This window comes from Coturnix japonica, chromosome 14 (genome assembly GCF_054131305.1).
Source record: "Coturnix japonica strain WE chromosome 14, WE-NBRP24, whole genome shotgun sequence".
NCBI classification, from domain to species: domain Eukaryota; kingdom Metazoa; phylum Chordata; class Aves; order Galliformes; family Phasianidae; genus Coturnix; species Coturnix japonica.
The window spans coordinates 5,609,593-5,628,913 of record NC_140676.1 but is presented as its reverse complement, the minus strand read 5'-3'; the positions used below and the strand labels follow the sequence as shown (position 1 = coordinate 5,628,913).

The 19,321-nt window shown below is 44.2% G+C and overlaps 1 protein-coding gene across 1 annotated transcript in view; it reads left to right on the top strand.

Moving 5' to 3' along the window:
- The first annotated feature begins 10,340 nt into the window (after positions 1-10,340).
- Positions 10,341-19,321, top strand: part of SLCO3A1 (solute carrier organic anion transporter family member 3A1) — a 99,320-nt gene continuing 90,339 nt past the window's right edge. Inside the window, exon 1 of the mRNA XM_015873136.3 lies at positions 10,341-10,672. Within this exon, the coding sequence (XP_015728622.1) occupies positions 10,508-10,672 (165 nt within the window). The 5' untranslated portion in view covers positions 10,341-10,507. The remainder of the gene's footprint in view (positions 10,673-19,321) is intronic.

Here is a 19,321-nt window from a genome sequence, read left to right as displayed (position 1 = left end):
TAAGAAGCGCCTGGACTTTCAGCTTCAGCACTGAATTTGCTTTTGCAAAGAAAAGCCTGCCTGAAGGCTAACCTGGAAAATACATATTCAAGAAGCGTACTGCTAAATGCTTCAGCACTTCTCTTTGTTTTCAAGACCAGAAGGTTGTACATAAAACACACTTCAGTGTTCACAGCTTCAATGCTTTTCTAAACAGTGATGTTTCTGAACTTGGGATCTGTTGTAAACAGATAATCAGATCAATCTGAACTCCTGTGTGTCTGCTTGACTGAAACTAAGGAGGCACATAGAAGGGGAAAACTGAGCAGTCTTTGAAGACCAAACCAAGAATGATACAATGGAGAGAGGTAAAGGCTGAGGAAAGAGTGGGGGGCATAAGGGCCTTTGTTCCACACCATGTGCATGCTAGTCATTAAAAATGCATCCAGCAATAGGTGGAATATTGCTCTTCTGGGGGATAGAAATACAATCCCCTTCAACCTGCTGTAGTGGTTTGTTGGAGGAATTTTCCAAAGCAGAAGCAACCTGTATCTTCCCCAGTCCAGCTGGGCAGAGCAGGACTCCTGGCAGGAACATGCTGACAACCTCAAGGGCAGATCTGCAGGAAGAAGCAGTGCATGGAGCTGCCATTGCTGCTGAGCATCAAGGGGGGGATTCTTTAAGGCAGCTTTAGGTTACGAACATGAAAATGGAGCACTCCAGACTCTCCGCCATCTGAACGCAGCTGATGGTGGATGCTCATTTCTAACGTTTCTCACCAGAGTGAGTACTGCTTTCGTTTCTCACACTAGACTAGTCACTTGGCCAGGCTGCACTCCAGCGTTTAAGGTGTTAGTCACACTGCCTTGTGGGGACTCACAGTCTGTAGTCTGGCTTATGGTGACCTTTATGACTGGCACAGTCTTCATCATGATAGAAAAGACTGATGTAGAGGCATTTCACATCATTATTTTTAGCACGAGGCAATGGAATAGTTGGAGGAGAACTAAGGTGTGAGTAGAGTGGCATTTATTGTCCCCTGTGGATGAATGCAGTGATTTGTTGTACGGTTTATTTCTTTTTTTTTTAAAAGGATAAGGACAAAATAGTTGGCTGGGTAGGTAGCTGAGAGGTGGTAAGTGCTCTGCTTAACATGGAGTAGTCAGAATAGATGCATCAAGGATGAAATTTCTCACACTAAGGGTTTTCCCATCATTCTCCTTTCTCAGATCAGAGATAAGCCACTGACATCACAAAGCCTTCTACAAGTTTCATGTTGGTTAAGCTCAATATGGAAGATGCTCAAATAGCAGCACACAGCTATTAAAACCCAGCAGGAGAGCCCAGCCTGCAGGGAGTTTCCCACACACACAGTGCTGACCTATGAGCTGGAAGATCTCTGCTCCCATGAGGACCACCAGTTGCACAAACTGCATTTTTCATGGAGACTGGTCTCACCATGCAGCCTCCTCCCCTTGCCCTGTCAGAAATAAGTGAAAGGGATCAATATTTCTTCATTCTGATTTTGCTATTTGCCATCTTTCCTGGTAATTTCTGACATCTTTCCATCTTCCAAACTGTCTCTCCTTTCTACAAACATTGTCAGCCTTCCAAAACATTTCCCAGATATTACACGAGCTGCATCAACAGCCCCCAGCAGAGCGTGGCATGCAGCAGTGCAATGCTGTTAGCAGATGGGTACCGCTCCTCACAGTGACCCCAAATAGCAACACCTGTCTGCTCAGCAGAAACTGTGATTTATGGGGAGGTCTTCCCTTCTGCGAAGGGTTAACCTGCTACTCAGGCTGCCAGGCTGACCCTCAGTGAAAATTAATAGCTTGCATCTGTTTAATATTCCTTTCCAGTACATTGCCAAATCATTTCATCTGTATTTAAATGGATCAGTGCTTTTCATCGTCAGTTGTTTCCTCATTCCTCTTTGTTTTTTTGCTAATCCTTTCCCGTTCACAGGTGTTTGTGAAATCATAAAAGAAAGTAGTTCATTGTTTTTATTTCATAAGGCTCTTATAAATTTGGAGGTAAAGGATGTGTGCTATTTCAACAGCTCTGTGCTTTGCTCCAGTTAGAAGGGTGGTTCACATCTGTAGATTTTATAGGTGACATTATTGACATGGCAATGTCATCACTTGCAACTAATCAAAACGTGCCAGATTAGACCCAGATTTCCTAAATGCTTGTATTGGTATTATTTGTCATGCAAGGCATTAATTTAAAGCTGATGCATCTGTTACAATCATTGATGCTCTAGATGGAAAAGATCCATAGGGAGGCTTTCAGCTTTCCATTTAGTGCCAAAGCGGAACTGAACTCTATCAGATGTATGATTATTGTCATTATTATTTAATACCCCTCTCTGCCTCTGCTGTGTGCTCATCACTTAATGGAAAACATGAGTGCAGGCGCTGTCTCAGATTGCTTGCCATCCCAGTGACAGACCAGGCACCCAAGTGACAATAAAACAAGCACCATGAAGAAAAGGGCTGAGAAACTCTTGGCATGGCTGCCCAAGAGAAACAGGCCAGTGCCTTGGTGGGCACGGTGGGATTTTTGGTTTGGTTTGGCTTCTGAAGTGGAGATGGCATGAACAAATGTGTTCAAGGAGGGTGTTTGCGCATTAAGACTTTACTAGCATCAAGACTGAGACACAATAGGAAGACAGAGGTTTAATGTAATATAATGTGGATGCTTAATAACAGAGATAATTGACCATCAAAGGGATGTGCTTTTTCTGTTGCACTTTGCAGCATTCAGTGTGCAGGTTAAAGAACTGCAGAGAGATGAATTTTCCAAGAAAACCTTACATATATTAACCTTGGGCAAAGGCAGGGAATATTCTTTGTGCTTCCAGATGACTCTTGGATCTCCACAATGGTCACATTCATCATCTAGATGAGCTGTCCTCGGGAGAGCATATTTTGAAGTTGTTTAGATCTTAATGAGTCATCTATGAATTACCAAATATTTCACGTTCTATGTGGAGTGCCCTCGATACAACCATCAGCTGGGATGGCTGAAAATATTGTAAATAATCTCCTCGGTTTAATGAGCTATCATACAAGGAGAGGCTAGATAGGAGTCACAGCTTCACTTCGTGATAGATCAGCCCAGGCATTTGATTTACTGTGGGGACTACTTCTACTAAAACTAATCAGAGGCTATCGAGGAAACCCAAACAGATCCAACCTACCAGAATTTAATCTCCCCACAAATAAAACGTACTCATAAATCAGGGCAAGCATGTAAATGTGCTCCTCTAATGCTTCTATTAGGGAAAACAGAACCACAAAAAGCTCAGTAGGATGTGAAAACTATTATGGTTTCATAATATGGGTGATGTCAGCAGTATTAGTCTAATTCATAATACACAAGGAGCTATAAGATCCTTCTGCCCTTACAGCTGGCTAATTAGGCGAGATGAGGAAAGCAATCTGACAAAAACGTTGATGTCTCGGATTTCATTTTGAAGCTTAAAATGGACATGTTTTTATATTATTCATTGAATTTCTCAGATAAACAGAGAGAAAAGAAAGATAAAAGGTACGAAAGCCATCATCGTGGTTTTTCCTTACTGAAGGAATTCTGACAGAAAATCAAGTAAACAAAATATACTGCTTTTGGTTAAAAAAAATGCATACAAAGCTGAATTTCACAGAAATAAGCAAATTTATTGCGAGGAAAGCATTTGTCACTAAAAACGACAGTGAGGAAAATATGCAATAAATACTTTGATCAGATCTGGTAATGAGCTATTCTGGCAAACTGCAGCATTAGTTCATTGACAGCCTGTTCAGCTTGATCAGGAAAAAGCGTTTTGAGGTAACTGCAGGAGTGCAGTGAAAATCACACTCTTGAATGATCATTGTCACATCACGTTGTCCAGGTGGTGAATGAATATCCACAGAGAGGAGAGTGGAGACTCAGACTTTGTACTTGGGAGAGTGGTACCTCTAGAACTTCAATCCTCAACAGGTCAGTCCAGTACTGCCGCAGTTTATATAAGAAAACAAGATTGAATGTTACCAGAGATGTGGTTTTTTTAAAGAGAAGAAGTGCAGCTTCACTGCTCTGATTCAGAACTGTGATTTTCCTGTGGTGCTAAGAGAGAAAAGAATCAAGACCTTCTGCTTGTCAGAAGATTAATGATGTACATCCATATGGAGGAAGTTACACCAGAAAGTTTTGTATAAATATACTGGTTGATGATGTTTTTTATTGTCTAAAGATGTTATTCTGCATTTTGCTTCAGTGTGATGCACAGAGACTATTAATAACAGCAAATGATTGCATTTAAGACAAAAATTGAAGGAAATAATTTATAACAAAATCTACATGAAAGCCATCTCTCAGTTTCCGCATATTGGCCATAAATCATTTAAGAGACACTTATGATTGATTTACAAGAAGATTTTTGTATTACCATAGATATATAAGCTGCCTGCTGAACAACTGTCCTTCATCCATAATCAAACATATCCTCAGTAATTGATAGTTTTCAGAAAACAGACTTTGAAAGCCAGAAAGGAAGCTGAGATAGAGCTGTGACGGTTGATAGTGGATGATATTTACAAGTTACAATGCCATTTATTCACAAATCTTCTGTGCAGACCAGAAGAAATTAGTGGTTTGGGTTAAAGGAAAACGTGGGAGTTGGCTCTCTCTCAATGCAGACACACTGCTGAGTGCTCACCTGCAGGTCACTCTACCTGAACAACAAATACACATATAACTAGAACTTTCAGGGTGTTTTCTGTAACCCAATTATTTTCTTTTTAAAATAGCAATAAAAAGTGGAGCAGGAATATAACTGATAATAACCTGTCAGACTTCTCCTCTCTCTTTTGCCTCTCTTCATTTTACTCTATTTTCTCCATGCTTGATAAATGCTCTAGAGTATAGAACCAGATTCAGACTCTTTCCTGCTTTACTGAAGCACCACCAATTGGCTTTGGCTTGCTTTAGTTCTTTGACCTTTCCTTGGTTGCTATGTTCTATATTGGAGGTCATTGCAAGAGCAAGTGAGTTCTCTTTATATTCCACTGGCTTATACAAGTTCCAGTGAGGTCAGAAACCCCAGTCTCCTCTACATTCCTCTATCCTACATTTTTATCATTGTTTCAGAGTGATGACACTCCTCCATAGCAAATGGGGTAATGATCCTTCAGAAGAGGAAGTTCCACTTGGGCACTAAAGACAAAAAAGATGCAGGAAGATTAAGATGATTTTTGGATACCTACAGCTCTATAAGAAGTCTGCAGCCAGTCTGTCATAGTGCCTTCAGTAAAGGCCTTCTTGCATTTAATATGTTTATATCAGATGGACGCTGCCTTAAATGCCATTTAGTACACTCAGACATTATTTATTACAACGGGGTGTTGGAGGCAGTTTGGTTTCACATGGTTTCACAGACCCAGGGAAATAAAGGGATTCTTCTGTCTCTAGCAGCTGATTCAATAAAGCACAGTGAGGGCTAATCACTGTTCTCTAGACTAAAATAAGTGACAAAAATTACCCAACTCCTTTCCCAGGGTTTCCACTTGCTTCCCTTAGGCCATTTGTGAACCTTCTGATGATAAAAGGCTGTCAAGATTGCTGCAAGCCAATTACTACAAGCTCTTATGGTAGAATACGAGACAAAAGAAAAAAAATGTAATTTTGACAAAAGTACTCCTTATATTCTCGAGTTGGTGACACTTTTCAAAGCCACATCATTGCTTATTAATGTGAACCTGGAAAATGACCATTCAGCTCCAGTCAAAAAGATGGCGACTGACCTTATGGTACCGGAATGCATGGGTATAGCTAAGGTGACAAAAGGGTGTTCTTTTACTTCAAGGGAGCTCAACTGAAATTACATAAGTATAAGGTAACACCCAAGAAGACTGCTAGATGCTGCTGTTGAACTGACCTGGCATCATGGAGAAGTTGCTTGGGTGAGAGAACTCAGTTGTGGCCAAAAAAGGATGCAGCACAAAGGTTGGTCTGTGCAAGCTGCCTTCATTTAGAGAAGCTGTCATGCAACATCATGACAGGCACTGTCAAAGCAGTTCCTCCTTTTTCTATCTGTACTGTTCCTATTTTGTCTTTGTTAATTGTTTCATCTCACGGATAAAAGAGGATATATTAAAAATTATCTTCTGTTCTGTTCTAGCTTAAAACTGTCCCGTGCAGATCCTTACTTGAGCTTGACAGAATGTCCTGCACAGTGGTGTATGGCAGGCCTTACATCTGTGACTACAGTGTGTGTTGCAGACTCTAGTACTCCAGCTCAGAGCAAAAATCACATGAGCGTGTCATTTCTACTGGCAATATCCAGGCTAATCCAGCAAAGCCCTAGGACAGGATGCTACCAGGTCAGAAATGTTAAGAAAATCTATTCTGCAAGGAGATTTGGCTGTAATTTAAAACAAACAAACAAAAACAAAGCCAAAACAACTCAGAGTGCAGTGTTTTGAGACAGGTTCATGCTGTACATAACATCCAGGGGAAAAAAAAATATGACTGTGTTGAGTAAAGGAAGCATGAATGGCAAATTGAAAGCATCCACACAAAAGTGCAAAATCCACAGAGGATATCAGCAAGGACAGTAAATAAAAGGCTCGACAGGAAGCCAGTCTGTGCACACATGGCTAGATTTCAAGATGCATTGAGTATCTCTATAAATAATTTCTTTATTAGGGAGCCAGTGTGATTTACAAGTATTGGATCCTTCAAATTATTATCCAGTAAGAAGTGTAGAAGGCACAACTGGTTAGTGTCTGCTTGGAACTCCAGTTGCTTTCAGAATACTTACAGCCTGCATGGTTCAAAGCACTTTATTTGCACAGAAAGCGCTGGTGCTTTCTGCTATTAAAGGAAGTTACTTATGAGGTGGAAAGTGGTTGTTGTTTGACAGCATCCAGCACACAGAAAGAACCACGTTGTGCCCAGTCAACAAAGCAAACAAACACTGAAAGAAAAATAAGCAGCTAAAATGAAATGCTGGGGATGAACTTTGGGCTGACACTCTTAAGACCAATGCTCAGAGCAGGGCAGAAGTATCATTGGTAGCTGTGAACTCCTATATTTCTTAATTATGTTATTTAATTGCCTAAATAGAAAAATATTCTAGAATTAGAGCTTCAAAATCTCACCCTTGCAAAGTCGGACAATTTTTTGTATTAAGTGACACCTTCTAGTTTGGACAATCACTTCCTTGAGAGATGCTCACAAACAGTCACTAAAGTGGCAGTCTGTTGTCCAGTATGTTTATTCAGTTTCTGATTCTGCAAATTAACTTTCAGCATCAGGCTGATGTCAATATTTGCAGGTACTCCACAATTACAGTATGTCTGCTAAATCACATTGCTTTAATCCAAAAGATTTTACACTAGAAAATTACAGAATAGAATTTCAAGACATTTTGGCGGCCACCTTGCTGTTCTGCATTTATTTATGTGTTCTTCCATGCACTTTGACTGCATCTGACATTATTCCTCACTTCCTCTGCATGCAAGACTTCCTTCAGGCAAATGCATGAAGTAGAACTGACCAGCAGTGCCAATTTGATGCTGGGGAGATGCAATTTATGCTACGTGTAATCCATTTTGGCACTGCACGAACCTTAAACCCTGTTTAAAGCTGCAGCACTGCTTCGTGTTGGAGTTTTTTAATGTAAACCACAGGGCTGATACGTCTGTGAGACCACCATCTTCTCCTCCATTACTGTGAACAGGAGAAGAAAAAACACCCAATGAACTAAAGTAAAGGAATGCTTTAGGATGGTAACAGATCAAGAAAACTCCAGCTGCTAAGGTTACCCAAAGGTGAAAGTTGACAGAAGCCCATGAGGACTCAGCATGGAGACATCCAGCAAACAAGATGTAATAAGACTGTCTCAGGGGAGCCGACATGATTAAGATTGTGGTGTCCGACCTTATCTCTGACAGCACGTTGCCTCCCAGCTACGAATGTTCAAGTGTTTATAAACATCTGACAGAGTAACTGCAAGAAATGTAATGCAGCTCATCATGGGGGGAAAAGATGGTCGTGGAAATAGCTGAGAATTGTGTTGGCAGAACTATTGAGCCCTAAGGAAAAGGGGCTATTTTAGTTACAAAGTCCTTTCTATGCTAATGATAATCCACGTACATTAACATTCTGCACATTCGCTGGGTCAATTTAGACCAGAAAAACTGTTTGGGTATGACAATAATTAACTATTAAATCCAAATAGTTCACTCATCCATTCCTGAAGCGCTCTATTGAAATCTCTCAGGAATGTGCTATGTTAAAAGTCTGCAGGAGACGAGCTCAGGTCTGCTGAGCTCACCTGGCTGGAGACACAAGACCTTCATCCTTTCTTCCAGCAGAGCAACACAGGAGGAGATTGTTCTGAAGGAAATTAGTGCAAGTGTATAAAATAAAGAAGAGAAAAAAACAACCCGAGCATTCTGTCTCCTCTGGACAGCAATTTAAGTGCTAATTGTATTCTGCTGCAATAAACTAACCAACCAGATGTTTCAGATAATTAGTATTAAAGTTAGATTTTTATAGCAGCTGTTTTCTTTCTGCCAGACAAGCAATGTATCTGCTTCCCGGGCAAAGTCTTCCAACAGGATGTCTAAGACGTGACTGCGATGTGTGATGGCACTTGTTAAACCATCCAGCTTGAGTCATGGTAAGCGTGGTAGCACATGCAGCAGCTCACTTGGGTTTCCAGGTATGCACTTGGTGGGTTATGTGTGTCTTCCCACAGCTTTGCTGCCTTTAGAACTCAGGCTGGCTCTGTCTCCAGAAGCTGATTGGCAAGACCAGCAAACTCCAAACCTTTCTTTTCGCAGGGAACTGCACAAATTCTGTTGACATAATTCTAAGTCCTCAAGTGTTCTAAGATACACTGTTCCTCTTAAACCTATTGGGCTATCTGTCCTGTTTATAACATACCGCATCTTATAGAAAATAAGATGCAAAGTGCATCTTATAGAATCATAGAATCTAACTACAGGAATAGAATTAGTGTCCAGATCTCTCTATCTAGGGACCTTCCCAGACTTTGATGTGACTCAGGTGTGCCTGAGAAGTTGCAGCAAGGCGAAGTTCAGCATGGGAGGGAGATGTTGGCAGCTGATGAGCAAAGGGCAACAGCTGATTGTACCAGGTCTCTCGTGTGCCCGTCAAGCACTGGTTTGCAGTTCTGGGCTTGGGTAAAGGTTCACCAGCTCAGGTGGAGGTGGTTCAACATTAATTGTCAGCCTTATGGTTATTGGGAGTGCCCCTATAAAAGAAGAGCAAAATGGAAATCTCTGGACAGTGACCATGTTTTGGAAGGAGACACTCAAAAGTTCCTTTATAATGTCAGTGCTTTTGATTTCCCAGAGTGATTGGTGATGAGTAACTTCTGCTGGGAGGAACTAGGATGCTCCTGACTTCCATTTTCACAGGCATCCTCCTCAGTATTTAGGAGTTTGGAAGTCTCAAGCATCTCTGAACATGAAATTTAGGATCCAAATCGTGTTTTGAAAAACTTAGCCATTGTTTCCAAAGAAAACTGTTCTAAAGATGACTAATATCCCTGTATTAAATGGTTCAGTGCTGCTCAGCTGAGAGTAAAACAACATGGCAGTGAGCGGCAGCAGCCCCCAGTTTACACCCAGAAATGAACTGGAAAAGTGCACCTGAAGAGCAAAGCAGATCAGGTTTTGCAGGTAGGCCAAGAAGGAATGCAATCTGTAATAGTAGAAGTGATGATTAGTGGTTTTTAAAAGAAGATATCTTCTTGAAATTAGAACTCGAGGTGAGGGTGACGGCGAAGGCCATCATCAGAAAGACACGTGGCTGGGGATGTGAAGCATGGCCCAAAAAGCTCACAGAGTTCAAGGAGTGCTTGGATGCTACTCTCATATAGAGGCTGTGGGTTTTGGGTGGTGCTGTGCGGGGCCCAGAACTGGACTCGATGATCCCCGTGAGTCCCTTCCAATTCGCGATGTTCTGCAATTCTGTTACCGTTCATTTTATTTATTTACTTAGAACGCGCAGTATTTATAGGTCCTCTCTTTAACCTTTAGTTCACGAACAGGAGCACGAAAACAACGCTTCCCAATGGACACAGCCTCATCCCATATGAAAACTTCCACCCCGGTTGCAGGCATCACTCGGGGGTCGGGGGCTGCTCCGGGGGCCGTAGAGGAGCGGACCACGCGTATCCCGGGACGGGGCTGCCCCGCCTCCCGCGGAGCCTCCCCCATCCCCGTGCTTTCCCCCGCCCCTCTCGGCATCGGGCTCGCGGATCCGGCCTGCGCGGAGCTGGCGGAGCGAGGGAGAGCGGCACGGCGAGGGGAGGAGAGACGGCAGGAGGAGGAGGAGGAGGCGGCGAGCTGGCGATGGCAGCAGCCCGCGGGCGGAGAGGCAGCAGCCGCGGGCTGCCGATGTGAGCGGCACCCGGAGGAGGAGGAGGAGGAGGAGGAGGAGGAGGAAGGAGCGGAGCGGAGCAGCCGCGGGGCCGCCAAACAGCGGCGGTGCCCGGAGGAGGATGAAGGGGAAGCGGGGCTCGGCGGGCGGCGGGGAGCTGCCGGGGGCCGGCGCGGTGCGACAGAGGAGGCGGCGGAGGAAGGTGTCCTGCTTCTCCAGCATCCAGCTCTTCCTCGTGTCCGAGTGCGCGCTGATGCTGGCCCAGGGCACCGTGGGTGCCTACCTGGTGAGTGCTCCGCAATCCACCGAGCCGCGCACCGGGGGGAAGTTGCCGTGAACGCGAGGCTGCCCGGCTGCGTATGTGTGTGTGTGTGCGTGCTAGTCTGACTCCAGCACGGCTTTTCCCGGCTTAAATGACTCAGCACTGTCAGGGGTTCCCCTCCCGCTGCCCCTCTCGCGTGTGCGGCCGCAGCTCGGGCTCCTCCGGGTGCGGGGATGGATGCGCTGAGCGGCGGCCGCCTCCCGTTGCGGGCTGCGGGGCGGCCCGGCTCAGTGTGAACACCGAGAAAACCTGCGAGGAGGAGACATTTCCCCCCTCCCCCTTCTCCTATGCTGCTAATTACCCCCGACCTCTTCAGGTGGTAAAACACAGCAACCCCACGCGTCTGCTCGGTAAGCAAACACAAGACTTTGCGCTGAGTCTCATTGCGGTCTGGTGTCAGAGCAGGACCGAAGGAAAGAGTTGGGAAGGTGTCAGTGAGGCTGAGCTCGTCTCTCCGAGCACACGAAGGGCTGTGATTCCAGCAGATGCAAGTGTAGAGTTGAATCGAATATCTCAAAATAGCGTGCTGGATTTGAGAGTTATAGTTTCCATGGAAAAGAAATGTAGTCGTAAATCTTTAAGGCTCTTTGAGGCTGTACACGTAATATATTACAAAGTATAAGAGCTCTGCATTCCGTGCTTGTATTTGGTACTTAGCGCTGCTTCTCGCAGGCTCATCTAATTATGTAAATCTGTGCTCAGTGTGATCTGTAATTTTTCCAGGTATGTGGCTAAAATGAATGTGGTTAGTATTCGCTGTTCATAAACGTGGAATGGAAATTTGCAGTCATCTGTGTATTACCGAGCACATCAGTTTAGTTTGGAATGTACCTGTAATTCCAAAGGAATTGTGTCGAGATAAATCCAGTAATTCTTTCTTATGTGAGTAGCACCTTGGTTTGAGTGTATGTTGTTAGCACTGAGCTCCTTGCAAAGTGAGCTGTCAGCCTGAATGAACCAGGGATAATCCTTGATGGCCAAGGGGTGACCCATGGAGGTGATGTCACCCAGCGGGCACTAGGATGCTAGAAATGTGTATGTGTGTGTATGGCCACGCTGTGCTGGTGTGTGAACACCTGCTGTGTAGGATCAGCAGATGAGTCCTTAGCACGGCATTTCCCCCAAACTCATTGCACTGCGCTCTGTTTGCAGCCCTGCAGTTCTTGTCCTGTTTCTCCCATCTCTCGGGCTGTGCTTTGCACTGAATGTAATGCACTCAGTGCATGTTGGAGTGTTGCTGCCAGAGCCTCGGCTCCTTCCTCTGATGGTGAACTCAGCCCAGGTGCTGCTGTCCTCATGGAGTAAAGTGCATCCTCACCAACCTGAGCACTGAGCCCTGGTGCCAGCTTGGCAACTGGTCAGTGGGAGACATAGAAAACAGAGCTCCAAACAATCCCTAGTATGCATAAGCAGCGGCCCAGCTGCACTGTGCAAGTGTTCCTCAGTTCCCTGTATAATTCATCATCCGTCACTGCAAATACCACGCAGTTCTCAGTACAATGAACAGATGCAAATGAGGAATTATCTTTGGAGGGTGAACTGGGGTGAGTGCTGCGCTCACAGGTGTTGTGGGGCAGCAGAAGCACAATGGGAGCAATGTATAGTGAAGGCATGGTGGACCTAATTGCTTCTGCAGACCTGTGGGGCCAGGTGCTGCTCGCAGGTGCTGTCTCAGGACCAAGCACAGCTGAGCGCTGTGAAGTAGCTCAGGTGTAGCTGGGTGTGAATTAATTCACTGCTGGGCTCTGTGTGGCTGCTCCCCAAGGGATAAATTAATAGGTGAGAGCAACCAGAGAGACGAATAGGGAGATGCTGGAGAGGCACTCGCAGTGCATAGTTCTGGGCAGTTGGTTAAACTACTAATTTTAGCTTGTCAGCAGTGACTGAGCACCACGTTCATACTGTGCTTGGCCACACGTGTAGCTTTCCCTGGTTATTTGCAACTCAGGAAGAGAAACCCTTTTGTTTTCTTTATGCCTTATATGGCGACAAGTGGATTTCCTCACTTCTGTCTGCCTGGCTCTGCATGGGGAGACCGTGGGGACAGCACCTCTGCATGGTAAGGAAATGAGATGGGCTTGGTTCATCAGGAGCGGTTGGAAAGCTCAGTTTTGGTTTTGCCTTTCATGTTGGTAAATGTAAAAGGGCGTGCTGTAATTTCTTAATCTTCTTAGAGATGTAGAAACTTTTTTCCCCTTGTTTTCCCTGCACAATGAGCCAACGGCGCCTGCTCGAGTATATGTGCAAAGTATACATTCATTATGTGGTTTTGAAGCAAAGATCGTTCATTTCTATTTGTTCATAAAACATCGTGCTTGCCAACAGGGCTTTATAAATAATAAATGCTGATAAAAATCTATAAAGTCCAATTCTTTTTCCCACAGAACTCTGCAGTGAAAATACCGCAGGATGCCAATAGTGGTGGCCTATGTTTGATTAGTGTGGTGTTTGTGAGGTTCTTCTTGTGAAGTTTTAGGGGTTATTTGATCAGCATGATGCTCCAGAATGTTTTGCTCTTTCTGCCTGCAAAATGCACGTGTTCCAGACTGACTTGGTGCTGTACCCTGCTTATGTAAATGCAAGCCTGTGCTTCTGCCTTAATTTCTGGAGTTGTTGAATACACCCAGTTATTTCCATATTCCTGTAAGGTTCTGAGCATGTGTTTGCTTGGCTTTATTTCATTACTCCTGCTTGCTTTTGGAAACTTGAATTTCCCAGTGACTGCAGTGGCGCTGGGCTAAGTGCTGCTTGTAGGCTGCAAGCATTCCTGCTGCAGAAGTTACACAGGGTTTAACAGCAACTTCTGAAAGCCTGGATGATTTCCAGCCCCTGGGTTGCTCCCTGGGAGCTGAGGTCTGCAGATGGAAGAGCTGCGTGTTAGCTGGTGCAGATGGCACGAGGAGGGAGAGATGGGAACATGCGTTTTGCAGCCCTGTGCCTTTCAGGCAGTGCAGCACTGTGCTGGCCATGCAGCCACGGGGCTTTTCATCACGTTGATTTGCATACCTTGGCAGCAGCCCCCCCCCCTGCTCCTTGAATTCCTGCAGGCGTTATATTTTGGAATATTTTAACTGGTACTGATGCTTCCTATGCTCTGACGATTTGTTGCTGGGGTGTTTTGTCACCCTGCCTGTCAAAAGCTTCTGCCTGGCCAGTGGCAAAATCACACTGTAGCCAAAGGCAAAAGGCTCTTGGTTTGCCAGCCAAGGTTTTTTGGAGCAGGGGGGCAGTTTAATTTTCTCTCCCTCTGTCCTTTAGCCTCAGATTGCTCCGGTTTGAACTGACCTAGATGTGAGCACCCAGCATCTGCCAAAGTCACAGGCTTCCTTAGATGGCGGGCATGTATATGGGAAGTGTGTTGGGAAGCGGTCCCTTGGTGTGCTCTGGGTATGGCTGTTGTTGCAGAACTCGACTGAGATGCCTCTGTTTGCTGCAGCTCTGAATGTAGCTATTCATGTGTTGTATCAAGTGGTAGGGGATGACTGGCCTGAGCAGGAGATGGAAAGGAAAATAATTAGTCCTTCCTCAGGAGGGTTCATTGGTGTTTGTGTGGGAATGAATGCCAAATTGTTTCTTGTTTTCCTGAATGAAAACTTTGGAGTCATGCTTAACTTTGCAGCAAGAGCTTTTCCTGTGCTGCAGCGCTCAGATACGGCTTGCAAAAGCCATCCTAATGTATCTGCAGTAAAAGCAGTACTGTGTAAATCAGGTGAGGTTGTGGGTACTGATGAGGTGTGTGATGCCACAGAATCATAGAATATCCTGAGTTGGAAGGGATCCTATGGATCACTGAGCCCAACTGCTGGCTCTGTATAGGACCATGCAAAAATCAGGCCATTGAGGGGACGTGCTCATTCTTTTGGGTCTTTATTACTGTTGGTTGGAGCCTGGGTTATTAATGAAGACTTTGAAATACCAAATTGGTCCAAGTGCTGTAGTGACCCAGTGCAACTGGCCTTGAGGTCAATGGCATCCACATGGGGGATGTCATTAAAGCCCACTTATCACAGCAGAGCATCTTGTGCATGCTGCTGTACCACAGTGCCCAGGGAATGCCTTTGTACCCGAGTGCCTGCAGGCTGGATGGCCTGGCTGGGAGGAGTTCTTTAGGCGTGGGGGATGAAGCTGGGATTAAGTGTGATTCTGTATTCCAGTGCTGAAGGTATCAAGAACACTTCTGCTCAGTTAAGAGCAGCAGAGTCCAAGTGGCTTCAGCATTGACACAGCAAGGAATTCCATTTTCGGGTGCTTCACTCCAGTGGCTTAACTGCAAGAGCATTCTTTCCCCCACTGTATCTACTGATTTATTGTTTTTTATTCAAGTATTTATTTTCCTAGAATAAGAATCTGCTTTAAAATACCACTGCTTTCTTTTTTTCCTTTCCGTTCTCAGCAGTGCTGAGTAATAAATTAGCTGTAATGCTCATAATTTATTTGTCAGTGGGGCATTCAAGGGGGGAAAAACATAGAGAGAAAATAAATGTTTTAACGGGGGTGAAGATTGCCAAGCATTGGCTGGTTATTGCTTACAGTTCATTTTTCCCTAATACATCTTTGCTGGCTGTGTTATTTCTGGAAAGTTGTTTCTAGTATGCCTTTCCCATTAGGGAATATTGTCTGTTTTGCAGCTGAGTTGCACAGAAAGTTATTCTGAACCGGCTCTGCTGAGTGCATTCATAGTCGTCTTGGAAGGCTGCTGGTGTTAGTAGGGTCTGTGACTGCAGGGTGGAAGAGAAGGGTGCTCAGCTCTGGGTTCTGCTGCCTGCAGGCTCCTCTGTGCTTCGGGTCAGTGTTGGCTCATTAACATGAAAACTTCATGCAAATGAGCAGAAACAAATTCTGGCCCATTCTCCAGGTTGGGTTTTAAGTACCAAGGAAGGTTTGTGAGTGACTGACATTTACACTTTGGTTTAAAGTTATGATTTACCTTCTGCTAATAGATGAAATGGGGATAGCCATGTGTTTATCTCTCATAATATACGCTCTGTGCTGTTTGCAGTGCAAGTCCAAACTTAAAATCCAATGGCTTCTTGATTAAATGTGTTTAAAAGGAAAGCACGTTTGACAAGTGAGTGTACAGACCAATTGCTTTTAATGTTTAATTTTTTTGTCATTATTTTTAACAGAAAAGTTTGGCAGCTTTTCCATTCCTTTTTTTCAGAGCAGCATTTGTGAGCCTTGAAATAAAGAGCAGTCTGTTAGAAATGTTATGATCCATCGTAAAAATGATAATAGTAATAAAAAAAACCAAGAACAACCAAGTCTCAGTTCTTTGGATTATCCTTGACCCCCTCCAACTCTTTTGCAATGGCTGCGTGCCTGTGTGATGAGCAGGCCCGTGAGTTTTGATGCCCTTCAGTATTAACGCAGCTGAGGTTTTGAAGGGGTCGTGAATTAGGTGAGAGAATTCAGTGATGTGGTGGTCTGGGTTTGTTAAGAGTTACCCTGCATAGAAATTGTAGCATAGCACCCATCCCAGAAAGGTCAGCTGAGCTGCGATCTCTCTCCTTCTCTACCAGGTAAGCAGATATTGCTTGTTCCCCAGAAAGGAGCATTTCTCAAGTTGCATGAACTTTCTGTTCCCTTACTTTCAGGCTGCTGTGAAAGTTCAAGACCCAGCTCCTGTTCCGCTACAGCAGTATAAATTTATTGCTTCAAAAGAGTTATTCTGCAATTCATCAAGAAAAAATTTGTCCTCTGTGTATAATGAGCTCAAATGTTTCTTTATTTGTATGCTCCCTGGTATCTGGCTGTTCCTTCACAGTAGCAGTGGATGATACTATTTACTAGGTGAGGTTGCAGCTTGGATGAATTAGCCTAGCTTTGTCTTATGATTAACTCCAGATGATTCTGTCAGTGATGTATTTGAAGCGTCATCTGAGGAAGTTTAAATAAACAGGCGATAATACTTTGTGTAGAAGTGCTCCCGTGAAGTCGAGAAGAAATCACGTATTCCTGTTGCATAGAAAAATGGGCCATAGGTTTTGATTTACCAGGTTTCATTTTATCTGCGGCAAAGTCAGGACTAGAACCCCAGGAGTCCCATCTCCAGGTCACTGTGTTGCAACTCTTAGACTGTTTCCTTCTGGATATATATGGCAATGCGAATGATACTGCCTACTCTACAAGAGATTCCACTCTTTGTACAGTATCAGTACAATGAATAGTGATAACAAACTGTTGATGGAGTTCCTGAAGTGTCTGGCACTTCCTTCTGTTGGCACCAGGAGGGCTCTGCCCAGTTAGGGAAGCATTCTGTAAATGCTCAGAGAGATGGTCCCTACATATGAGATATTTCAGTTTGAGTAGATAGACACAAACAGGGAGAAATGCTGTCAGAAATATGGATTGAATTTTGGGTAGACCTGTGTGGAGCCAGGAGTTGGATTGATGGTCCTTGTGGGTCCCTACCAGCTGAGGATGTTCTATGATCCCAGGTTTCAAGTGAGAATGCATGTGGAGATGGAGACCTACAAAGCAAATATGTCTTGAACTACCCCTTCACCCTGAGCAAAGACAGGGAAGAAACCACAGCTAAAATCAGGTTTTTTAAGCTCTCCAGTTAGCATCTTTCTCTTTCAGCCTTATTCTGGATGTGATACGCTTCTGCATTTTGATACCTAAACATTCCTTCCTGAACAGAGGGAGGCAGACCCCCTGTTTCCATTACACAGTGCCCGTCGCATTGAAGTTTCAGATCAGTGACAGGAGTTTGCATTGAGTGCCTGAAAGCGCTCCATAATTTTATATGACTGCTTGCAGCAAGCATAAAAGCAAAGTCTTTCAGGTTTGTTGGAATATTTATTAGTCTATTTCTCTGTGGTTCAGGAAGGAGAAAAGCAATTTGCTTTGGTTTGATTTTTGTTTCTCCTTTCTGTTGTCTCTTTCTCATAATATCCATCCTTTCTCCCTGTCAAGCAGATGGTTCATCAACCTGTATTTCTAAACATCTTTATCTTTTCAGTGTCTGCAGCAATCCCATGGATGATTTCTGCATGGTTGCAGGCCCACTGAATTTTAAATGTATGGCTGCAAGGGCAGGTGTGGGAGCAAAGATGTTTTTTCATGCTTCATAATGGTCTGCTTTCTTGGTGGGGATTGCTAGAGTTCTCTTATTTTTAATATTGAAATGTCCTTTTAAAGCACTTACCGTGCTGTTCGTCTGTGTAATTCGTAACTCCTTAGTTTACAGAAGCTGGAGAAGGACTTAAAATTCAGTGTTACGGTGATCCATAAAATGACAGTGAAGTGTTTGAAAGAACCTGGATAATTCAGTTGTATTGAGGTCTTCGTGACTCATCAGCATTATGGTTTCTGAAGCAACTATGTCAGATTTCCTTTCAAGTTTTTTGGCGCTTTGATGTTTGTGTCTGAATCCAACGTTTTCTCTATATATATGTATGTTTTTTTCCCACAAAGAAACTGAATACGTGGCTGTTTGGGAAGGGATCTGTGATGTGGGTGTGGAAGAATATAGAAACACTTCAGAAGATGTCACTTCTAGTGGTATATTCTCCCACTAAACCTTAGATTTTCTGTCTGGATTGAAATGGTCATTGATCTGGGGTCAGTACACAAGGGGTAGGATTGAAGTATATATCTATCATGGGTGTGTTCTGCAAAGTGATACCTGACGTTTGAGGTCTGTGTTGAGCAACAAATGTTATTTGCTTTCTTTGGTAGAGTTGCAAGAGGAAGAGCTGCAAAAAGGTTCTTATGGGAGTTTTGTTTCTTATTTCTGAGAAGGAGGATATGAAATAGCTGCTACCTCTTCCCACTCCTCTGCTCTGTGCAAACGGGGGTGGGTGCACACTTAGCAGTAGAACTGAGAGATGCCTGGGAGCATTAGGGTGCTGGGGTGCAGGCTAAACCTCATTGCTGTGGCAATCTCTTGAGAGGCTGCAGGCAGCCTATTGTGTGTCTTGTACAGTAGGAGGACAAGTCTCCCACACCTCTGGATAACACCAGACTTGGATATAGACATACGAATCTGTATTGAGGAACATTGAGGGAAAAAGGAGCAGCATCAGAAACTTCCCTAAGAGAAACTGCAAACACTGAGTGAAAGAAAACAATTTGGAAGAATCATGGAGTCATGAAGGTTGGAAAAGACTTCTAAGATCACCCAGTATAAACTCAACCTACCCTCACTGTGCCCACTGACCACATCCCTCAGTGCTGCACAGACACGAGCTGTTTGAGTGTATAGCCAGGCTCAGCCTGTGTCTGTGCAGGGTACCACTAAAACATACTGTTTCTCTCCTGCTGGCATCTGTAAGATGTGGAAATTGTGAGAATCAACCTCACCAAGCACCGTCAAAGAGGGAACCTTGAGCATGTAGGTCCTTTAGGAGAAACAGTGGGCAGCAGTTGTTTGGGTTTACCAGTAACAGAAAACTGTGTTTTTGTTTTTGTCTTGCTCAACGTACAGGGCCGAGAGCAGTTAATTACAATGGGCCTTTCAGCCTCTGCATGAGATGCACACTTTGTTTCCTGCTGCCTTTTGCTAGTTATAATGCAGGTCCTTATGTCTGAAGTCAGCACAGCTGCTGGCTGAGGGGCAGGAGCTGCTGCTGAAGGGCTGCCTTGTCTGGTGGGTGCCTGTTTGTGAAG